We start from the raw sequence: 23,418 nt of genomic DNA, 5'->3' as shown, positions 1-23,418 counted from the left end.
GTTAGACATTGTTTCACTTGGCTAGGATTTGTCTTGCTGTGAACTTCATGAATTGGCTTACTCCTTGCTGCTGTTGCCACTACTGCATCTGTCTTATGTTGGATTGTGCTCTGTTTTAGTATCTGGTGGCATCTTTGGAGCCAGATTCCTTGCGCAGGTTCAATGCCCTTTCACACTACACGCCTTGAATACATCTCGGAAAGCAGGATAACTTTGTGGTGGGTGCAGGAGACTGCACTTGCCACATAGTTTGCTTGCTTTTTGTGTCCTAGCTACAGTGCAAATACTATTAGCTGTACCTAGTGCTTGCAGGTATTGTTGTCTGCCTAAAAGAGCTTTGTGTATCATGCTGTATGCTGGCAGTGAATCAGTGCTGTGACCTTTTATTTGTTTTAAAAAGGTGTTTTTGAGACATTTTTATAAGTGTTGAGGCAATTGCCAAATCTATTAACTGCTCTGAAAAGTTACAATTGTTGCTCTTGTGGGTCATCTACTGACTAAGTGTTCCATTGAAACCTGTGGCTGTTGCAGGTAGGACATCAATTCTAAAGTTGACCCTTAAGTGCAGCTGATGATCTACGTTTTCCATTGATTTGCAGGGTCTTTCTGGTCCTTGTCAGATAAGCCTGAAGTAGTAGCTCTACATAACCCCTCATAACCAACTGCTATTAGTATTTTCATAGCTTGTTTAACCAGTTCTGAAATGCTTGGTCTATGAAGTTTAGCTGCATTCTTTGTTAGAGAGTTTCAATTGGGATAGGATATTGGCTGACTTCCAAATCATGGTGGGGCATTTGGCATCCATCCTTCTGTTCATTTACTTTTTCCAGACACAATTGAGTTGCAGGAACATTTCAGTAATCCAACTGCAATGGAGTCACTCTGCATGTGCCTTCAGGCAGTGTTTTTACTGTCGAGGCGCTGCCTTGTGCTCCCACAAGGAGCTTGAACAGTTCATCCACTTCACCAACACCTTCCACCCCAACCTTAAGTTCACCTGGACCATCTCTGATACCTCTCTCTCCTTCCTGGACCTCTCTGTTTCCATCTCTGGCAACCACCGAGAAACTGATATCCATTTCAAGCCCACCGACTCCCACAGCTACCTAGAATACACCTCCTCCCACACACCTTCCTGCAAAAATGCCATCCCCTATTCCCAATTCCTTTGCCTCCGCTGCATCTGCTCCCAGGATGAGGCATTCCACTCCCGTACATCTCAGATGTCCTCGTTTTTCAAGGACCGCAACCTCCCCCCTCAGTGGTCGAGAACACCCTCGACCGTGTCTCCCGCATTTCCCGCAACTCATCCCTCACACCCCCTCCCCGCAATAACAACCAAAACAGAATACCCCTCGTCCTTGCGTACCACCCCACCAACCTCCGGATCCAACGCATCATCCTCCGACACTTCCGCCATCTGTAATCCAACCCCACCACCTAAGACATTTTTCCCTCCCCACCCTTATCTGCTTTCCGGAGGGACCACTCTCTCCGTGACTCCCTTGTCCGCTCCACACTCCCCTCCAGCCCCACACACCCAGCACTTTTCCTTGCAACTGCAGGAAGTGCTACACCTGCCCCCTCACCCCCATCCCAGGCCCCAAGAAGACTTTCCACATCAAGCAGATGTTCACCTGCACATCTGCTAATGTGGTATTCTGTATCCGCTGTTCCCGTTGTGGCTTCCTCTACATCGGGGAAACCAAGTGGAGGCTTGGAGACCGCTTTGCGGAACACCTACGCTCTGTTCGCACTAAACAACTGCACCTCCCAGTGGCGAACCATTTCAACTCCCCATCCCATTCCTCGGACGACATGTCCATCCTGGGCCTCCTGCAGTGCCACAACGATGCCACCCGAAGGTTGCAGGAACAGCACCTCATATTCTGCTTGGGAACCCTGCAGCCCAATGGTATCAATGTGGACTTCAGAAGCTTCAAAACCTCCCCTCCCCCTACCGCATCCCAAAACCAGCCCAGCTCGTCCCCGCCTCCCTAACCTGTCCTTCCTCCCACCTCAAGCTCCACCCCCATCTTCTACCTACTAGCCTCATCCCGTCCCCTTGACCTGTCCGTCCTCCCTGGACTGACCTATCCCCTCCCTAACTCCCCACCTACACTCATCTTTACTGGCTCCATCCCCGCCTCTTTGACCTGTCTGTCTCCTCTCCACCTATCTTCTCCTCTATCCATCTTCTATCTGCCTCCCCCCTCTCCCTATTTATTTCAGAACCCCCTTCCCCTCCCCTATTTCTGAAGAAGGGTCTAGGCCCGAAACGCCAGCCTTCCTGCTCCTCTGATGCTGCTTGGCCTGCTGTGTTCATCCAGCTCTACACCTTGTTATCTCAGATTCTCTAGCATCTGCAGTTCCTACTATCTCTTTTTACTGTCCTCTCTGCTTTGTGCTTTTCTGCTTTTTGTTAATACTTACTTTGTATGCATTCCTTGTATGTCTTAGCACTGCACCTGATGTATTTTTTTTTCTAGTTTTGACTTGAAACTTGTTTTAGGTATTGTTTTTTATTGACTTGTACTCGTCCCAAATACAGTATGTTTTTTTCCCTTTGATTGAATTTAAATGTGCTTTTATTTGTTTAGAATATGGGACTAACTCCCAATATTTTGATTAGTCCCCAAATAGTGCAATGTGGAACCAGTTAGCTGTCTTCATGGATCAGGCCAGCTTTTGTAGGTACTCTGTTTATGAAGAAATCTTATTATATTCTGTGTTCTTGCTGTGGGAACTTCTGGATTGCTGCTACTTCCCTTGGTTTTCAAGCTTCTGTGGTTGCCTTCTTTGTTCTGTCTTTTGTACTGTGAGAATAATGACCACTGTACACCATGTAGTGTGTTCTTAAATGTAACACAAATGAAGTACATGGATCCTGTTTACATGAATCTTATTGGGTTTGTTTAGTGTTAAACCAGTCCAGAGAACTTTCTAGACTCACCCTTTGCCGAGAGGGCTAATTTACAGAGTGACTGAGACTCCTGGTCTTGTGATGACATGGAACGTGGATCATCTGTGTGTTGAGTTTTTTAAAAGGATATCATTATTAAAATTGAAACACTACAGAATGCGACTCAGTCTGGTCCAGTAAATTCTTGCTGTGCTGGGTGCCTCCAGCTGTCTCTTGCCTGCTGCCTGGTATTCTGTCACAAGCTGCCTCCTCTTGCTGCTGGGCTTACTACACTGGTTCCTGTGTAGCACAGATCCCCTCCAGCACAGGGGAGAATGATTCCCATTGTTCAACAGCCTCTTCCCACCTTTCAAGGTAGCCATTTAAGTTCCCTCACCTTAAGGACTGCGGTAATTGATGCTACTTTAATGACTGGCTACACTGTCCCTAAACTATATGCTGATCCTTAATTTTTGGTAACTACAATAATAAGCCTGACTACTTCCTATTTTAGACTCCACCTTTCAGTGTGTCAGATTATCTGGTTTGAACAGATCTCAAAAGACAATGCAAGTTCCCTGTACCTTGCTGTCCTGCCAGTCAAAAGAAATCTTTGAGAAAATCAGCCACACTTAGGTCGCCAGAATGTTCAGAGTTTACTGAAGGCACAGGAGACTTGTCAGTTGCATTTGAGGCTGCAATAAACCTCAAAGAGTTGCATTTTAAATTGATTGGAAGTGATCCATTTTGCATACTTGAAGGTCTCGTTGATAACAGGTGAGTTACCACCTTGCTTACTCTTCCATCAATATAACCAGGAGCTGTTTTACAACTTCCAGGGTTCTCTGAGCCTACTGACAGCTTTGTCCACCAGCAAGCTGTACAAAATCCAGCCCCTAAGTTAGTAAGCAGGATGTGGAAAAAATTGTAATGTTTTGTTTTACAATGTTTGAGCTGCTCATCTTAATAATTACAGTAATTACATTACAGTATAATCCATTGAACATTGTGTATAGAGGTGAAATATTTGATCATAGATGAGTACACATTGGTTTGCACAGCTTTTTCTAAATGTTCTTTGAAGTAGAAGAAGTTTTGAATTTTTGAGACTTGTAATTGCAATAATAGGGACAGCACAATAATTTTTACTTTTTCTTCTTCTGAAAAAGAAACATGTTCTAAACTTGTCATAAGGAGAAGTGGTTTCTGATTATCATTGCCTGACTAACTGAATGTTATTTATTTTAAAGCAGTGAAACCTACCATACCCCCGTGCCAACTCAAGTGTAAAAAAACTGGAACCCTGCACAGTAATTACTGTGCTAGTGACTTCGGTAAGACGAATGTTTTCCCCTGCTTGTAAGAACATTCTTGCCTGTGTATCTCTGAATGGAATAACTGATGTTTTTCTCTGCCACAAACAATCCCCAACTCAATCATTTCTATATTCCGGTCTCAAGGGCTTCACAGAAATCCTCTCTAATGAAATAGGGAATCTATGTTTACAAAAAGAATGGATTCAAAGTATAAAAACAAGGCACCAAACATGGAGTGAACTGTCGGTACAAGAGGTGTTTATTCATTTACAGTCTTTGGCACATTGAACCATCGCCTCTGCTTAAGGTACAATAGTGCATTTGTCAGTTTGTGATCACAGCTTAGATGGCAAACTGAGTTGTATGAGATGACTCCATATTTTCAGGCCCAAAAATCTGTTGTTTTCATACATGGCATATCCCTCTTCATCCAAGACATGCTATTCACTTGGTTGTCGCACTCGATTTTTCACCTCCACTAACAGATGTTTTTCTTAATTTATAATTGGAGGCAATGGATCACGGTATCGATACAGAGCTGCTCTGTAAAGAACATGGTGCGGGGATGGTTTAAGACGTGCCTACTCACATGGAGAACCACAGTTGTGGTTTATTTTTATTCACTGCATGTAACTTGTCCCACACTTTTGGAGGGGTTTTAGGCTTCAAAGATAAACTTGGATGCTGATGTCTAACGTTGTACCTGAATATTACGTCGAGTGACATTGTACAAGCACAGGCCAGGAAGTTCTAGTGTAATTTGACGCTTTCAGCTGGTGCAGCAACTTTTGAAAGGTGGTTGTGAGGATGTCAGCAAAGCTATGTGTATCACCTTCAGATGGGTGTACCTTCTTCTTAGCTAATGATTATATTTCTACAAGAATGGCTCACCAAACTACTTCTGAAGGTGTTCAGACAACCATTTGGTGTAGGTTTGATTTACACATCAACCAAACTAATGGGGACATCAGATTTACTTCAAAATTGAGGCTTCTGTAAACAATAAAACTAATCCATCATCAGATTTGCCAAATTAAATCTCTTTGTTTTGGTGGTATTTGAACACTCATCTTGTGGTTCCTAATTGCATCACCACACCCTTTTGTAGGTGCTACAACAGACCTCAGCATCACTGACAGCCTCCTTTTCTGTCTGTAAACTAAGGGACATGCAGCTGATTAAATCTGTTGGGGATGGGATGTGTTCCAATGGTGCACATTTGCTGATGGCACAAGAGACCAATGTGTAAGAAGCAGGCTCTACCAGAAGAGGTCCATTTAAAGTGGTGATCATGTGTCATTGTAGTTTGTTGTTTTCAATGTTGCTGTTGCCACTTATTATCATGGGAGATGCAGATGAGAGAAAAATCTCTATGAAAGGATCCCTATTCCCAATTGCTTTTTAGTATCCCTGCTAGCAAATGTACATTGGGCCAAATGCAGGAATAAGTTTGAATGTGATGCTTACATCAACTCAGCAAGTCAAGTCACCACAATCTTACCATACCAAGGGCTGCACTGTCTTTAGAGAGAGAGAGGTGACTGATGGTGATTTAACCTAAAGGGCCACCATATCTCAGATGAGGAGAGAGATTGAGAAGGAGACTCCTTCATGGTAACCTTGGCCAATGTGAGGTTGTTGGCATCACACTGCTTTGCAAATCAACTATCCAGCCAACTGACCTAAACTAACCCCAAATAATGACTATCACACACAAAGTGAATCATTATTTAACTGAGCTACCAGAGGGTTAAAAAAAAAGAAAATTAGAGAAAGAAATTCACTTCTAAGAAGAAATATGACAAATTTGTGGAAATAAGCCATGTTCTTGTCATGTCCAACACTGCCATATAAAGCTGGCTTTCCATCAGGATTCATTTATGGATGATGAAGTCATGGCTTGTTTTAAATCTTGGTTTCAAAATCTAGGTAGCCTGAAGTGATTTGAGGAGCAACCTTTCACTTGATTTTCATTTTAAATACTTTTTCTTTCTTTCAGTGTTAACTGGCACAGTTATAACTGCTATAACACGCAATGGCAGTATTCACACCACCATCTCTGTTATAAATATTTTCAAAGAGGGCAGAATGGCAATTCAACAAGCAGGGAAAAACATGAGCGTCAAAATAATTTCAGTCTGTAAGAAGTGTCCAATCATTAAACGAGGTAAGTTTCTCCAGTTGGAAGGCTCATATTTATTCTGTTATGTTTAGTGATTATCCTAAATTGGTGAACACCTCTGTTAAAGTAAGATTGTCAAATAGGAGCCCTAAGCATTTGTGCTAATATTGCCAAAGGAGAAAAGATCGAATAAATTTTAGAAATGGTGGCTAGGTGAATCTTAGTATTTGGCTGCAGAAAGAAGGGAAGAAATGGTGAGAAAAGCAGTTTCTTTCCAGGGAAAGAAATGCTTCTAACACTGTCACCAGTTGCCTTCACTAGTTGTAATATTTTCAGATTCTTCTTCAGACAATAACACCAGCTTCTAATAATTTGAATTAAATAGTAGAGTTCAGAACCAAATAACAGAATCACTTGACCTGTAATGATGGTGCAAATCATTTGCTAGAGTAACCGAAAATTAATCCTACTGCTGTTCTCTTCTAGCCTTGTATGTTTTCTGCTGGAATTTGTTCGGTTTAAAAGATGTGGTGATCTCTGCCTAAAGAAGGTTTTGTTGTGAAGCATTCCATGTTCTTAACAACTCAACAGTTTTTCCTGACACCTGTTGCTTTTTTAAGTCATAATACTACATTTAAGCCTTTTCATTCATTCTGAAGAGAAGATGATCTTTACTCTATTTGCCTATTTTTTAAAATTAAAAACTAAGCTTTTTTTAAAATCTTCTTTGCCTTGTGTAAAAGATCCTGGAGTAACAATGTACATGTTAAAGAATTTGGGAATCTGGAATGAAAAGTGCTTGAAACATTTACCAGATCAGGCTCATCTGTTGAGAAAGATAAACAGTCACAGAATAAAATGTTAACATTGTCAGGATTTTGCATATCAAGTTTGTACAGCTGTAGTTTCCAATATCTGGTTTGATCTAGGTGAATCTGTGAACTCTATGGTTTTAATGATCTTTCTATACCGAGGCAATTAAAAGCATGCACAATAGACCTAGCTAATAGTTTGTGTATTTATCATTATTTCTTTATTCTTGAATACTATTTGTCTTTTTACATAACATCAAATTTATTTCATGGCTTTATGTATCTGTACTTGGAACACTGAATTCCTAAACCTGGTAATTCAACCACACCCTTCATTCCTTTTCATTCAGCATCTGTGCCAATTCCAAAACATATTACCTCTCACTCAGGTTAACTTGGATCCATCACCTGTCTGCCCATTCTCTAACTTACCTATGTCTCCCTGAAGTAGTTTACAGACATTACCGTTCAGTAACTTTCTGCACTTGTACCATTAAACAAGCCTCAATTGTATTTTCTCTAGACTCAAGTCCAAATCATAGAATCTCTAAAGTGCAGAAAGAGGCCATTCAGCCCATCAAGTCTGCACCAACTCGCCAAAGAGGATCCCACCCAAACCCAGCCCTTACCTTATCACTGTAATCCCACATTTAGCATGGCCAGTCCACCTAACCTACACACCTTTCAACTGTGGGAGGAAACCTGAAAATCTGGAGGAAACCCACACAGACACCAGGCTGGCATCAAACCTGGGCCCCTGTTGCTGTGAGGCAGCAGTGCTAATCACTGAGCCACTGCCGCTCTGTATATTTATAAATCATCTATATATAAATAACTAAAGCAGATTTAACTCAATCAGCTCTACTGAATTTTTAATTTTAGTTTTTAAGATACAAGATTTCACTACTTTGATTCTTACTTTTCAACTGCACTTTCTATTTCCTTATAATGTATTAGGAAGAATATGCAAGTGCTAGGATTGTGAACTGTATACCTGATGAACCGCTTGTTACTACTTAGGAATATGTGTTTATTCTTTTTTGCTATAAATGTCAAATCTCCTGCTGATCTATCAGAACCTCTCAGCCCAATCAATTTGAGTCCAATTACCATTCCTTTCACTGAATGTTGCCTTATCTTTCAGCCCAATACCCTTGCATTTTGACTCCTCATTAAACATTTCCTTTATTGAAAATAACTGTGGTCCAAATTGTTCACTTACTCTTCTGTCTGTGTTGATTACTCTACTTCGTTTTCTAGAACAGAATAATTCATTGGACTAGAAATATACCAAATGCAACAATAATGACAACTTGCATTCATACAGTGGATCTAACACAGAAAGATATCTTTTCGTACACCTCTTTCCAATGGGATTACGTCCATCCTCTTCTGAGGCAGTGTCCACCTTCTATTTCTTTAATCATATTGATCTACTTGGTAGCTGCATTGAGGGTTCTTGAGGCACAGTGGTATTCTCCCCACCTTTTGAGCTAGGAGACCCGGGTTCCAGTCCCACTGTTCCAGAGCTGTGTCATAACATCTCTGAACAGATTGATAAGGAAAATATCTTCAGAAAAATAGTGCTGGGTTAATGCAAAGAGAAGTAAATTGGGTAGCTATACTGACACAGGATTTGTTGGAGCAGAGAACAGCTATCTTCCTATGTTGAGATACAGGTTATCCCCTGCTTCTACCCTTGTGTCTTAAATTGTCTATCCACATCTCATGGGACCCCACATTCTAAATAATACAATGCAGAAACCTTTCATCCTGCTTGATGCTACAAATTGTAGCACTTGTTGCCTAACAGTAGAGATCTCCTGCCAAAGATTGGAAAAGAAGAATTAATCCTGGACATGTTGAGGATCCATGATGAACAATATGTCACACTTTACAGACAAAGATCCCTTGCACAGCCATTCTTTTATGTCTCACTTAAAAATGCAGGTAGAGTTCACTTGAATTTCCACTTGCATCAGACACTCAAATAATCAATAGTTTCTTTCTACTCACTTTGCACAGATAATGATTAAAGGAAAGAAATCAATTCTAGTAGAACCTACAAAATTAAATACCCTCAAAGATTAATCTCAAAATTTTGGAGTCTTTCTGTTTGAGATGGAATCATTGCTACCCAGCTCGATTTATTCAATTATCAAAGTCCAACACATATAAAAATGCCTTTCAGATTATCTAATGACATGTCTAGTAACAATTAATTATGCTGTACTGTCAAAAATTGGTTCAAAGATAAAGTTCTATTTATTGATGCATTTTTGCTGTCTTTTCAGGACTGAATTACATTTTCATGGGTCAAGTAGATGAAGCAGGCAGAGGTCACGTGCTTCCTAATAGCTTTGTCATGCCCTACAGATCAAAGAACCAAAGGTTTTTGAACAACGTAAAGAACAGACGATGCTAAACACACAGCAACAGCAAAGACTTTATTTTCTATTTATGGTGCTGGTAATCGTCTACAGGTAGTTTTCTTTAATTGATTACAGGAGGCTTTCTGCTGGCAAATAGAAGCATTGAAATGCAAAGTTGGTGAAATGTATCCAACGAAAGTGCTGACAAGAATTTGGATATGTTATGAATGTACCAATCCTTGTACTAGCAAAAATAAAGTCTGCACAGAATGATTAGCCCCAAAATAATGTTGCATTTGGAACTGTCTCCTTATTTATAACAATGCTGACAGAGATTGAGCCAAATGTTTATCTTATATACTTATATATTGTAATAGATTATATAGGACTTAAGTGCAATAATGAAGTACAAAGATGACAGGTGATGTTTTATGACTGGTTTGTTTGAAACTGGCGATTGTTTTTGAATTTGTGTTTCTCAAATCACTCTTTGCATTATGTATCTGCTGCTTAATAAAAGAATGTTTTATTTCGAACTGCTGAATTTCCAAAAGTTGCCATTTCAAGAACAACATCAGATTATTGTGTCTTGTGCACAGTAAAATGAACAATATAGGGGTCTTTAAGTTCTTGATTCTACTTATAGTCACCATCCACCTTAACACAGGAAACGTTGGTTGGAAGGTCAGAAGTTATGCTGGCCCTTAGCTTATTAAATAAGTCTTACCTCCCTGTCTGCAGTTGGTAGCTCTAAGACGTCAAGCAGATATAAAACAGACAGATGAAATGGATAGGGATATGGTAGATGAAACTTAATGAAAATAAATATGAAGAGATACAGTTTGTTGGCAGAATGAGCAAAGCCAATAAAAAGCTAAATTGTTATTTTGAAGGGAGTGCAGGAACTAAGAAACTGACATACCTGTGCACCCAAATCTTTAAAACTGCTGTGACAAGTGAGAAGACTGTAAAAAGAAACATGTGTAATCCTTCACTTTATTAAGAGGCATAATACAAAAGAAAATCATACCAAGTTGTTATTCATGATTTTTTAGGCTTTGCCTGTTAAGTTGTGTGCCCCATTCTGGACTCCAGCCTGAAGGGAGGATATCAACACCTTACTGCAGCTGTAGAAAAAAACTAAAGTGATCCCAGGAATGAGGAACTTCAGTTAAGTGGAAAGAATGGAGAAGCTGGATTTGGGGCAACAAGGTGCAGGGCTGGATGAACACAGCAGGCCAAGCAGCATCATAGGAGCAGAGAGGCTGACGTTTTGGGCCTAGAGCTGGATTTGTTCTGTTTCTAGCAAGAAAGGTTTAGAGTATATTTCATAGAAGTCACCTGAGGAAGGGGCAGTGCTTAGAAAGCTTGTGGTTTCAAATAAACCTGTTGGACTGTGACCTGGTGTCATGTGACTTTAAACATTTTCCAATGGCAGAAAGGTCAGTAATCAGAGAACTCAGATAATTAAGTTGTCATGATTTTGTTTTTTAAAATTTATTTTCACTACAAACTGTTGTGATTTGTAAAGCATTGCCTGAAGGATGCTGAAAGCAAGTTCAGACAGAAATTGGATAAATTCTTCAAGGAAAAGAAAATAGGATTGTGAGGAAAAACTAGGGAGTGGGACTGATTGGATAACTCTTTCAAAGAGCTGGCACAGACACAGTGGGCAGAATGGTCTTCCTTTCATACTGCATTACTTAATGATTCTAATATTGATCAAGAGGGACGATTGAAATACTCAGGAGGGAGATATAATTGGAGTGCTAGTTGAATTCCTATCCCTAGAAAATTAATACAATCTCCAATAAAACATATAGACGTTTTGCTTAAGTATTTCATCATCTTAAAGTACTCTTCATTAAAATCATGCTATTTATGAAATGTTACTAAGTGGCAGCCCAAATCTTAATCATAAATTTTACAACCTTCAATTTAAAGACATTAGCATTTCACTTGCAGTTTTTGCAAATTTATCATACATTCTGACATGACAGCAGCTCCTAATTTCACTGTGTTTTAAAAAACAGAGTTGAAGTATGAAGGTTCCCACATTAATACATATTTTTACTTAAATTAGCGAAGGAAGGAATCCCTAAGGGCAAGCCATTTGCATTCTTCAGCTGAAAAAATGTATAATTTGCATTTATTAAATGTCAACATTGAAAAGTATCGGAGTACACTATATAATTTTACCAATGAAGGCAGCTTATTCTTCGGAATAGAGGAACAGAAATAGGCCGTTCAACCCCTCGAGACTGCTCCACGTTCAATTAGACCGTAGCTGAAACATCCAGAAGACCAACAAGAAAGACGAGGTCTAAGGGCTGCCATCAAAACCCTTATAACCCTGTTGAACTAACATCTCAGTGCAGAGCTCTACTCTACTCTTAGCCATGAATCATAAATAAACTTTCATAAGGTCTCACAGCAGGTTAATAACCTATTATAATCCTATTTCCTAAGCATAAAGAACTTGAGAATCCTAGTTTAGGATTCTCTTAAGGTTAATATGCAAGCAGTTAGGAAGACAAATGCAGTCTTAGCATTCATTTCAGGAGGGCTAGAATACAAGAACAGGAATGTATGCTGAGGTTGTGTAAGGCTCTGGTCAGACCGCATTTGGAATATTGTGAACAGTTTCAGGACCCATATCTAACAAAGGATGTACTGGCATTGGAGAGCATCCAGCGTAGGTTTACAAGAATGATCCTGGGAATGAAGGGCTTGCCATATGAGGAGTGGTTGATGACTCTGGGTCTGTACTTGATAAGAGTTTAGAGGGATGAAGGCAGGGTATTAAATCTCTTTGGAATATAACAGAATACTGAGCGGCCTGCCATGAGTTGAAATGGAGAAGATATTTCCACGAGTAGGAGAGACTAGGACCCAAGGGCACAGCCTCAGGATGAAGGGACAACCCTTTAGAACTGAGGAAGAATTTCTTCAGCCAAAGGGTGATGAATTTGTGGAACCCATACCACAGAAGACTGTGAAGATCAAGTCATTCAGTGTATTTAAGACAGAGGTAAGTAGCTTCTTGATTAGTAAGCTGATCAAAGGTTACAGAGAGGAGGCAGAAGAATGGAGTTGAGAAACATCTCAAACATGATTAAATGGCGAAGCAGACTCAGTGGGCTGAATTGCTTAATTCTGCTTCTATGTCTTACAGTGTTAATACTTTGTCAGGTCCAGTCTATTATAAATTGCTCATGCAATGTAAAATAAGTTATTTTACAGCAATTCGCTATGACAGTTAGCAACTGTGCCCATTATATTCTTACTATGAAAACTCAGTTACTGAATTATTATGAGTCACATAAAAAGCTTCCTGTGAGAATGTACCTTTTTACCAGAGCTGACATTCTTCACCCCGAGAGAATTACGAAAAATATATTTCAAATCTTAATTTAAAAACAGACCAAAGCAAAAGAACCATTTTACTGACCCAACACGTTACAGGTATTACTGCATGCAGATATGCAACTGTTTTGTCTCTGAACAATAGATTTGAAATTGCTCATGCTAGATATTCAATGAAAGCTTTCATACAATCATTTGAAATTTCTTTGCTATTTTAATAGAAACATTTAAGTCAAGTTAGCAGATGTCTTTGTTAAAATAACTTATGTAAGAATGAATGGGAACTGCTAATATGTCCATTATGAATGTAAAGCAAATTTCATTTCCTGTTTTTTTGAGATGCATTGTGGGTTTCTGAAGCACTTTTGAAACATCCAGCCTAACCACTGTAGAGCAGTAGAGTCAGGAATGCAAAATTTCTTTAAGGGAAATAAATACCAGCAGCATTCTCCTAATAACAAAATGGCAGTATCTACTTACAATAAATTATTGACAATTATTTGTGTTGTGATATTCCATCTAAATTAGAAACTTCACATGTATTGTAACTACATTTTCAGCTTGAGAATTTACAAAAATAGATCGCATTAAACCAAGTATGAAACAAACCATAATTATCTGACAATGACAGATAATGACAAAGATATCCTTTCACTCAGTTTCATACTTACAACATGAATGAAACATGAATGGATCTAGTCCCCTCAAATACTTTTTAGTTCCGTGAATAGAACATAGCATACTTTGCTGTCCTGAAGCCAAGGAGATCTCTCATTTCATTGCGAAATTTGGAAAGGTCCTGGCGCAGTTCATTCAAATTCTCTTCAGTTGCTTGATCTGTACTATGCATCTTCTGCCTCATAGCAGTAAGGTAACGATGGACCAAGCAACACATTACTTTTTGGTAATTTTGATCTCGTTTATGCTTGAGAGTCTTCCATTCCTTGTTAGATAGAAAAAATGAAGAATATATCTTACTGTTGAAACCAACATTTATCCTATGGAGGAACTTAATTAAGATGATTGTTATTTGACCAAATCTTCAGACAGTTATCCTAATATCTCCTACTTTCTACAGTGTCTTTTTTTGACTGATTGTGCCCCTCTGAAGGGCTTTGGGCCATTTGCTATGTTATGTGCACTTTAAAATTGCAATTCATGATTGTTGACAGCAAAAATAATAGTTATAAAGATGAATGGGTATAGATACACATGTTTCAAGATTCTTCCTTACCAGCTAATGAAGCTCAATTACTAAAAGCCTGTAGTGAATTAACAATTAATGCATTAGAGTAACTCTCCCCTGGAGGCTTGACATCTTCCACATTAGCCCTGCTGAGAGTTTTTTTTTCTATTCATTTGTGGGAATATGGGCGTCGCTGGCTGGCTAGCATTTCTTGCCCATCCCTAGTTGCCCTTGAGAAGGTGGTGATGAGCTGCCTTCTTGAACTGCTGCAGTCTGTGGGTTGACCCACAATGCCATTGGGGAGGGAATTCCAGGATTTTGACCCAGTGACAGTGAAGGAATGGCAATATATTTCCAAGTCAGGATGGTGAGTGACTTGGAGGGGAACTTGGAGGTGGTGGTGTTCCCACATCACTTTACTGATGATCGAGAGGAGACTGATGGGGTGGTAGTTGGCCGGGTTGGATTTGTCCTGCTTTTTGTGTACAGGACAAACGCATTGTCGAGTAGATACCAGTGTTGTAACTGTACTGGAACAGCTTGGCTAGGGGAGCGGCAAGTTCTGGAGCATAAGTCTTTGGTACTATTGCCGGAATGTTGTCAGGGCCGGAGAGTGTAAACATAATTTGTTCGAAGCAGAGCAAGATTAAAAAAAATACACAGCCCATCAGTGATATTAAAAGTAGTCAATGAATTAAAATCAACTGTTGACAGAATTCTCAGTTAAAAGGTGGGAATAAGAAACATATCCAACAGTACTAATTACAATTAATTTATATCCTAATATATTTATCACCACCATTTCAACACTGTAGCTATGTAAAACTCACAATACTTTGTTCTTACTAGGGAAGATGAAAGACTGAATACTGTACCTCTCACCATCTTCACTACACTACTTAGTTCTGCTCTCAATTAATAACTTATGTTCTGAGAATACATGGGGACATTTATAATGTACAGTTGGTGACATGGATATAGGCAAGTCAAATGGCAAGTCAGATATCACAAGTCACAAATTAATAATCATTTTGCTTTGGCAAATACTTAGCGTTCATCCCACATTGTAAAACTAGACACTCCAGACATAACTGCATTGCTGTTAGGGGGACCCAGCTCTGCAGAAAGTGGCTGCTGCACTTTATGACTGTGACTAAACTTCAAAAGCAATTATTGAGCTGTAAATCTGTTTGAAAAGATCAGAGGTTATGAAATATGCTTGTATAAATGCAAGCCTTTATTTCTTCCATTTATTGACTGCCCTATAAAACTGTAGGAGTGAATACAAGACCATAAGATGTGTACAAGGGCCTACTTTAGAACTTCAAGACATTCTCTACTCTTTTAAACTGGAAGTAAAGGTCTCTCTCCACTGTTCCCGCCAAACACTCCCAGGATAGGTAAAGCACAGGGTTAGATACAGAGTGAAACACCCTATACACTTTTAATCTGAGTGAAACACCTTCCTCATCACAGTGACACACTGGTGTCGCAGTGAGGTAGTACCGAATTGTTTGAGGACCAAGGTCCGTTCTGGCTGCTTAAGTGGGTACAAGAATTCCTTGGCGTTAGATGAATTCCATATTGTCCTTGCCAGCTGAAATAATTCCAGAGAGGCTGGTATCCTGTCACCAATTTACAACCTTTATTTACACATGGAGAGTCCTCGACACTGATCTAGCTCCCTCAGAGCCAGATCTCAGAGTAAATAGGTGTCTGACACTCCTGTTCTTATCTGTCAGCCATGTCTCCCTGATTGGACTGGGTTAACAGCCCCAAATCAGGGAACTCATATTCTATGAGGTCCACCTGGCTGACCTCATTATAATCACTACACCAGCATTCATCCTTCAACAAATATCATCAAATGGTTTAATTTCTTCATTACTATCATCTGCTATTTGTGGAATGCTGTGTACGAATTACAACATCTGCCTAGGAACAAAAGGAATCCAAAGGGTGTAATCTGTTTTGGGATGAGTTTAGTACATAAATGATCTATATAAATACATGCCTTTTTCATCGAGGCATGGTCTTTTAGAACAAAGAACACTACAGCATTGGAACAGGTCCTTCAGCCCACCAAGACTGCGCCAACACATGCCTTTCTAAACTAAAAACCTTTTGCATCTACGTGGTCTGAATCCTCCTATTCCCTGCCTATTCACGTATCTGTCAAGGTGTCTCTTAAATGTTGCTATTGAATCTGCCTCTACCACCTCTTCTGGCAGTGCATTCCAGGTACTTCCCACCTTCTGTGTAAAAAAACTTGCCTTTTACATCTCCTTTAAACTTATCCCCTTTTAGCTTAAACCTATGTCCCCTAGTAATTGACATTTCTACCCTGAGAAAAGGACTCCGATTATCCATTCTAACCATGTAATTCAACAGATAGACATAAGCCTTGAATTAAATTCAATCCACAGTTAAGTATTAATGTCCAGCATACAACACACATGTAGACAATTTGATACTGAGACACACACATCTCACTGTACAAGATTGTAGCAAGCTGGCTGCTCACTGCTGTGTAAAATGTTGGTCAGTGTATTTTTTGCATTATTATTAATATAGGAAAGGATAGATCTAACATTATGGACGTGTTTCTGTCTCTCTGCATTTGTTTTTTGCAGAGATCAGATTATTTGGCAAGTTTAATGACTGATCGCATTTTCCTTGGATTCTATAAATTCTCTGTTTTTGAACACTCTATGACTGAGACACTGGAATTGCGGTTTTCTTACTTTAAGGCTGTTCTGGCGTTTCACTTTTCCAGCACTGGTGTGAGAGCAGATCCATTTGTTGAGACTTGTGAAGAGATAGCAAATGGTTTTTGGGGAAGGAATGATATTGAATGGTGATGGTAAAGTGCATTTGTCATCAAAGTAGCTCAGCCACAGCTTTGCTCGGGCAAACTTCCATTCCTTGTCTTCATGATTCTTGGAAAAAATTAAAAATAGTCAATGTTAATTCATTGTTTAATTGTTGGTTAAAATATTTTAATAGACTCCAGCCAAGCTGTTCCAGTCCAGCAACATCAGCGGCATTCATACAGCAATGTAGAAAATTGACCAGATATGTCATATTCATAAAAAGCAGGATAAATCTAAAATGGCCATAAACACCACGTCAGTATTCTCTCAATTAATAGCAAAGGGATGGAGGGTATCATTGACAGTGCTCTCTGCCAGCACTACTCAACAGTAACCAGGTAACTGAAGCTCATTCTGAGTTCAACTAGAACCACACAACTCCTGACTTGATTACAGCCTCATGGATGAAACATGGATGAAAGAGCTAGTCAATTCATCAGTAGTGGGCATCATTGATTGGACCAGCATTTATTGCTCATCCCTAGTCTCCCTCAAGATGCTGGTGGTGAGCTGCCTTATCGAGTCAGAGAGTCATACAGCAAGGAAACACTATCCTTCGGTCCAACTCACCCATGCCGACCAAGTTTCCCAAACTAAACTAGTGCCACTTTCTTGTATCAGAGATAGTAGGAACTGCAGATGCTGGAAAATCTGAGATAACAAGGTGTAGAGCTGGATGAACATAGCAGGCCAAGCAGCATCACAGGAGCAGGAAGGCTGACGTTTCGGGCCTAGACCCTTCATCAGAAATGGGGGAGGGGAAGGGGGTTCTGAAATAAATAGGGAGAGAGGGGGAGGCGGAAAGAAGATGGATAGAGGAGAAGATAGGTGGAGAGGAAACGGACAGGTCAAAGAGGCGGGGATGGAGCCAGTAAAGGTGAGTGTAGGTGGGGAGTAGGGAGGAGATAGGTCAGTCCAGGGAGGACGGACAGGTCAAGGGGGCGGGATGAGGTTAGTAGGTAGGAAATGGGGGTGCGGCTTGAGGTGGGAGGAGGGAATAGGTGGGAGGAAGAACAGGTAAGGGAGGCAGGGACGAGCTGGGCTGGTTTTGGGATGCGGTAGTGGGAGGGGAGATTTTGAAGCTTGTGAAGTCCACATTGATACCATTGGGCTGCAGGGTTCCCAAGCAGAATATGAGGTGCTGTTCCTGCAACCTTCAGGTGGCATCGTTGTGGCACTGCAGGAGGCCCAGGATGGACATGTCGTCTGAGGAATGGGAGGGGGAGTTGAAATGGTTCGCAACTGGGAGGTGCAGTTGTTTATTGCGAACCGAGCGTAGGTGTTCTGCAAAGCGGTCCCCAAGCCTCCACTTGGTTTCCCCGATGTAGAGGAGGCCACAATGGGTACAGCACATGCAGTATACCACATTAGCAGATGTGCAGGTGAACATCTGCTTGATGTGGAAAGTCTTCTTGGGGCCTGGGATGGGGGGGAGGGAGGAGATGTGGGGGCAGGTGTAGCACTTCCTGCGGTTGTAGGAAAAAGTGCCCGGTGTGGTGGGGCTGGAGGGGAGTGTGGAGCGGACAAGGGAGTCACGGAGAGAGTGGTCCCTCCGGAAAGCAGATAAGGGTGGGGAGGGAAAAATGTCTTTGGTGGTGGTGTTGGATTGCAGATGGCGGAAGTGTCGGAGGATGATGCGTTGGATCCGGAGGTTGGTGGGGTGGTACGTGAGGACAAGGAGGATTCTTTTTTGGTTGTTATTGCGGGGACGGGGTGTGAGGGATGAGTTGCGGGAAATGCGAGAGACACGGTCGAGGGCGTTCTCGACCACTGACGGGGGGAAGTTGCGGTCCTTGAAAAACGAGGACATCTGAGATGTACAGGAGTGGAATGCCTCATCCTGGGAGCAGATGCGGCGGAGGCGAAGGAATTGGGAATAGGGAATGGCATTTTTGCAGGAAGGTGGGTGGGAGGAGGTGTATTCTAGGTAGCTGTGGGAGTCGGTGGGCTTGAAATGGATATCAGTTTCTCAGTGGTTGCCCGAGATGGAGACAGAGAGGTCCAGGAAGGTGAGAGAGCTGTTAGAGATGGTCCAGGTGAACTTAAGGTTGGGGTGGAAGATGTTGGTGAAGTGGATGAACTGTTCGAGCTCCTCGTGGGAGCATGAGGCGGCGCCGATACAGTCATCAATGTAACGGAGGAAGAGGGCCAGTTTAGGTACAGAAGAGGGATTGTTCCACATAACCTACAAAGAGGCAGGCATAGCTTGGGCCCATGCGGGTACCCATGGCCACCCTCTTTGTCTGAAGGAAGTGGGAGGAACTGAAAGAGAAGTTGTTGAGGGCGAGGACGAGTTCGGCTAAGCGGATGAGGGTGTCAGTGGAGGGGGACTGGTCGGGCCTGTGGGACAGGAAGAAGCGGAGGGCCTTTAGGCCATCTGTATGGGGAATGCAGGTGTATAGGGTCTGGACGTCCATGGTAAAGATGAGGTGTTGGGGCCCGGGGAATTGGAAGTTCTGGAGGAGGTGGAGGGCGTGGGTGGTGTCACAGACGTAGGCAGGGAGTTCCTGGACCAAGGAGGAGAAAATGGAGTTGAGATAGGTGGAGATAAGTTCGGTGGGGCAGGAGCAGGCGGAGACAATGGGTCGACCAGGGCAGTCAGGTTTGTGGATTTTGGGAAGGAGATAGAAGCGGGCGGTGCGGGGTTGGGGAATGATGAGGTTGGAGGCCTTGGGTGAGAGGTCACCTGAGGTAATGAGGTTGTGGATGGTTTGGGAGATGATGGTTTGGTGCTCGGGGGTGGGGTCATGATCAAGGGGGCGGTAGGAGGTGGTGTCGGAGAGTTGGCGTCTGGCCTCGGCGATGTAGAGGTCAGTGCGCCGTACTACAACTGCACCTCCCTTGTCCGCGGGTTTTATGGTGAGGTTGGGATTGGAGCGGAGGGCTGCACATTCTGCGGGGGAGAGGTTGGAGTGGGTGAGAGGGGTGGAGAGGTTCATGCAATTGATGTCTCCAACGGCAGTTGGAGATGAAGAGGTCGAGGGAGTGTAGGAGGCCTTGGGGTGGTGTCCAGGAGGAGGGGGTGTGTTGGAGGCGGGAGAAGGGGTCAGTAGAGGGAGGGTTAGGTTCACAGTTGAAGAAGTAAGCGTGGAGGCGGAGGCGGCAGAAAAACTGCTCAATGTCCATACGTGACTGGTATTCGTTGATGTGTGGGTGGAGGGGGACAAAGGTGAGCCCTTTACTGAGGACTGACCATTCGTCATCAGTAAGGGGGAAGTCTGGGGGGGATGGTGAAGACTCGGCAGGGCTGAGTGTTGCTGTCTCCTCTGGAGCTGCTGGCTGTGGAGGCAGTGGGCAGAGCGACGTCAGCGTCGGCTGTGGGCAGAGTTGCGTCGGCGGTGGTGGGCGGAGTTGCGTCGGCATCAGCGGTGAGCAGAGTTGCGTCAGAATCAGCGGTGGGCAGAGCGGCGTCGGCAGCACCGGTGACGGTAGGTGCGTCTTCAGTGTCTGTGGTGTTGGCCTCAGAAATGGAGGCGGTGGCATCAGCAGCGATGCCACCTATCTTCTCCTCTATCCATCTTCTATCCGCCTCCCCTTCTCTCCCTATTTATTTCAGAACCCCCTTCCCCTCCCCCATTTCTGATGAAGGGTCCAGGCCTGAAACATCAGCCTTCCTGCTCCTATGATGCTGCTTGACCTGCTGTGTTCATCCAGCTCTACACCTTGTTATCTCGCCACTTTCTTGTGTTTGATTCATATCTTGCTAAACATTTCCTATTCATGTACATGTCCAAATGTCTTTTAAATGTTGTAACTGGCAGCATCTGGAGGAATGGAGAAGTCAACGTTTCGGGCATTACTCTTCTTCAGGATTGTGCCTGCAATTGGTCTATATCTCTCCATACCTATCCCATCCTTGTACCTGTCCAAATGTTTTTTAAACGATGAAATTTAACTTGCTTCCACCGCTACCTCTGCTACTAGCTTATTGTGAATCATACATGAAGACTTCCAAATCCCTGTTCTGTAGCTTTCTGCAGTCTTTCTCCATTTAAATAATATTCAGCTCCTGAATTCTTCCTGCCAAAAGTGCAAAACCTCACATTTCTCCACATCATATTCCATCTACGATGTTTTTGCCCATTCACTTAACCCATCTACATGCCTCTGCATACTCTATGTTGTCCTCACCACTTGCCTTCCCGCTTATTTTTGTGTCATCCACAAATTTGGCTATAGCACATTTACATTCTTCATCCAATTATATCCATTAAAATATATTGTAATCAACTACTGCGTTCTCCAAGATAATTAGGGTCAAATAATTTATGCTGGCCTAGCCAGTGATGCTACTATGAATGAATAGAAAGATTTCAAAAATATTTCCTTTCATGCTTCCCATCAATAAGACATAAATTCAGAGCCACAAAGGCATAGTCACATCAAACTTCTTTCTTTCAATGTCACTTTTGCTCCCTGATAGATGTGAAAGCAAATGGTCTCGGGTGGTCAATCCCCTGATAGCACTCCCTAGTAACACCTAGTCATCCAATGTGAGATACATAACCCGAGGTGCAGAGAATACGCAGGAAGAAAAATGTATCAGACGCACTTTGCGACAGTAAATTGATGTGCTTACACTCCTAACTATAATCTTAAAATCTAACTCATGTTATTTACAGTTCATGGGTGGCTTTTGATGCATCACAAGATAATAACCAAGTTGTGCCATTTTTGGATCCCAAGCACCATTATCTGCTTATGCGGGAAATGAGCAAGCACAGACAGAGATAATAAAATCCTTAATGGAACAATTTAGCAGCAGTCTGGTTGACATAATTTGGATGCCATCTGTACAATGAAATAGATCATAGTTGCGTAATAATAATGTTGATTACAGCTTTCAGCTGACATTATGGAGGGTTTTGCTAAATTTCTGGAAATAAATTCCAGAAAGTTTTCTCTTCTTAGAATTTCTTTCCTCTCAGGAGAACAATTAATTTGGCGCATCAATACAGACAAAATTACAATCTCCAGTGGAATCAGTAAATTTTTACAGACGCTTTCTTTCTATGCACATTTCTTGCTCATAGCGAGTTCAATTTCTGAACAAACTGAGAACAGACTTGAGTCTTAAATTCTTTGACAACATTTTGAATTATTTATAACATGGAGTTGATAATAAATGTTTTAATCATAAATGTACATTCCAATCTGTAGAAGATTATATCCTGGATGCCCATAGTAGGAAAATTTGTAAGTGGTTATGTACAGAACACTTAGTTCACATGAACTCTTGGATTAGTTTTAATCACGTAAGTGGCACTGGAATTTAGAAGAATAAGGGACAACCTATGGAAACATGCAAGATTTTTAAGGGATGAGAAAGGATAGATGCAGAGACATTGTTACCCCTTGTTGGAGAGTCTAGGATCTAAGACCATAATATCAGAATAAGGGGTTATACATCGAAGCCATTGATGAAGAGAAATTTCTACTTTCAGAGAGGAGTGAATGTGTGGAATTATTTACTAGACAGCATTATCTAGGTGGCTCATTAAGTATATACAAGGCTGAGCTAGATTTTTAATCAGTAAGTGAATCAAGAGATATGGGGGAAAAGGCAGGAAAAAGTGGAATTGAGAATCATCAGATCAGCCATGATCCCTTGTATGGTAAAGCAGGCTCCACAGGATGAATGGCCTACTTACGCTCCTACACTTCATGGTCTTATCAATTTTCAAAAGCATTTTTTTCTGACTGTAGTTTTTACATCTTCATGCATCTCTCCAGAGGCTACAGCATTCCTTTCAGGGTGGTGGTGGGGGCGGTTGAGGTGGGGGGAGTTCATATTTGCAGTTGTGATAAAACATTGTGAGGGTCCAGACAGTCCTAATGGACCGTGTGCCCCGTTTCTGGCACTGATGTTTGTATGCTTATGTGACTATGATGCAGACATTCATAGTCACTAACCTTCATTATGCAAGATGGGGTGTTTTCTGATTGAATTTTCTTTAGGAATGGCAGGAAGTACCTGTTGACAAAAATGTCAGAACATCATTTAAGGGACAAATGGTGGAAGGGCTTTCTGAAATAATCTTTCATTGGGGTGCAGGTCATCACTGGCAAAGCCAGCATTTGATCACTCACCATTGAACAAGAGGTCAGACATTGGGTTGCTCTATTATCGAATGACAGAGTCATTCAGCATGGAAATAGACCCTTTGGTCCAATAAGTCCATGCCGACCATAATCCCAAACAAAACTAGTCCCACCTACCTGCCATTGGCCCGTATCCCTCCAAACATTTCTTATTCATTAACTAATCCAAATGTCTTCAATGTTATAACTGTAACCACATCCACCACTTCCTCTGACAGTTCATTCCACACACGAACCACTTACTTGCTTGCAAGCTCCTTTCTAAACAGGGATACTTCCCTTCTCTTCATTTTTGACCATCATTATTAGCTCTTCAGGATTAACAAAAATTGTTCTCAGTTGAAATGCTCTTTAGCTTTTCAGACAT

The 23,418-nt window shown here is 41.7% G+C and overlaps 2 protein-coding genes across 2 annotated transcripts in view; one reads left to right on the top strand and one right to left on the bottom strand.

The window, feature by feature from the left end:
* Nucleotides 1-9,577, top strand: part of pcolce2b (procollagen C-endopeptidase enhancer 2b) — a 50,097-nt gene extending 40,520 nt beyond the window's left edge. The window contains 3 exon segments of the mRNA XM_048604490.1: nt 4,148-4,236; nt 6,218-6,385; nt 9,447-9,577. Of these exon segments, the coding sequence (XP_048460447.1) occupies nt 4,148-4,236; nt 6,218-6,385; nt 9,447-9,577 (388 nt within the window).
* A 3,174-nt stretch (nt 9,578-12,751) lies between these two features.
* The window catches only part of trpc1 (transient receptor potential cation channel, subfamily C, member 1), a 61,716-nt gene continuing 51,049 nt past the window's right edge, over nt 12,752-23,418 (bottom strand). Inside the window, exons 13-14 of the mRNA XM_048604489.1 lie at nt 16,821-17,015; nt 12,752-13,833 (exon numbers count right to left, since the gene is read on the bottom strand). Coding sequence (XP_048460446.1) covers nt 13,606-13,833; nt 16,821-17,015 — 423 coding nt within the window. The 3' untranslated portion in view covers nt 12,752-13,605. The remainder of the gene's footprint in view (nt 13,834-16,820; nt 17,016-23,418) is intronic.

Source organism: Rhincodon typus, chromosome 13, assembly GCF_021869965.1.
Source record: "Rhincodon typus isolate 14 chromosome 13, sRhiTyp1.1, whole genome shotgun sequence".
NCBI lineage: Eukaryota > Metazoa > Chordata > Chondrichthyes > Orectolobiformes > Rhincodontidae > Rhincodon > Rhincodon typus.
The sequence above is the reverse complement of the archived record's forward strand: the minus strand, read 5'-3'. Positions and strand labels throughout refer to the sequence as shown.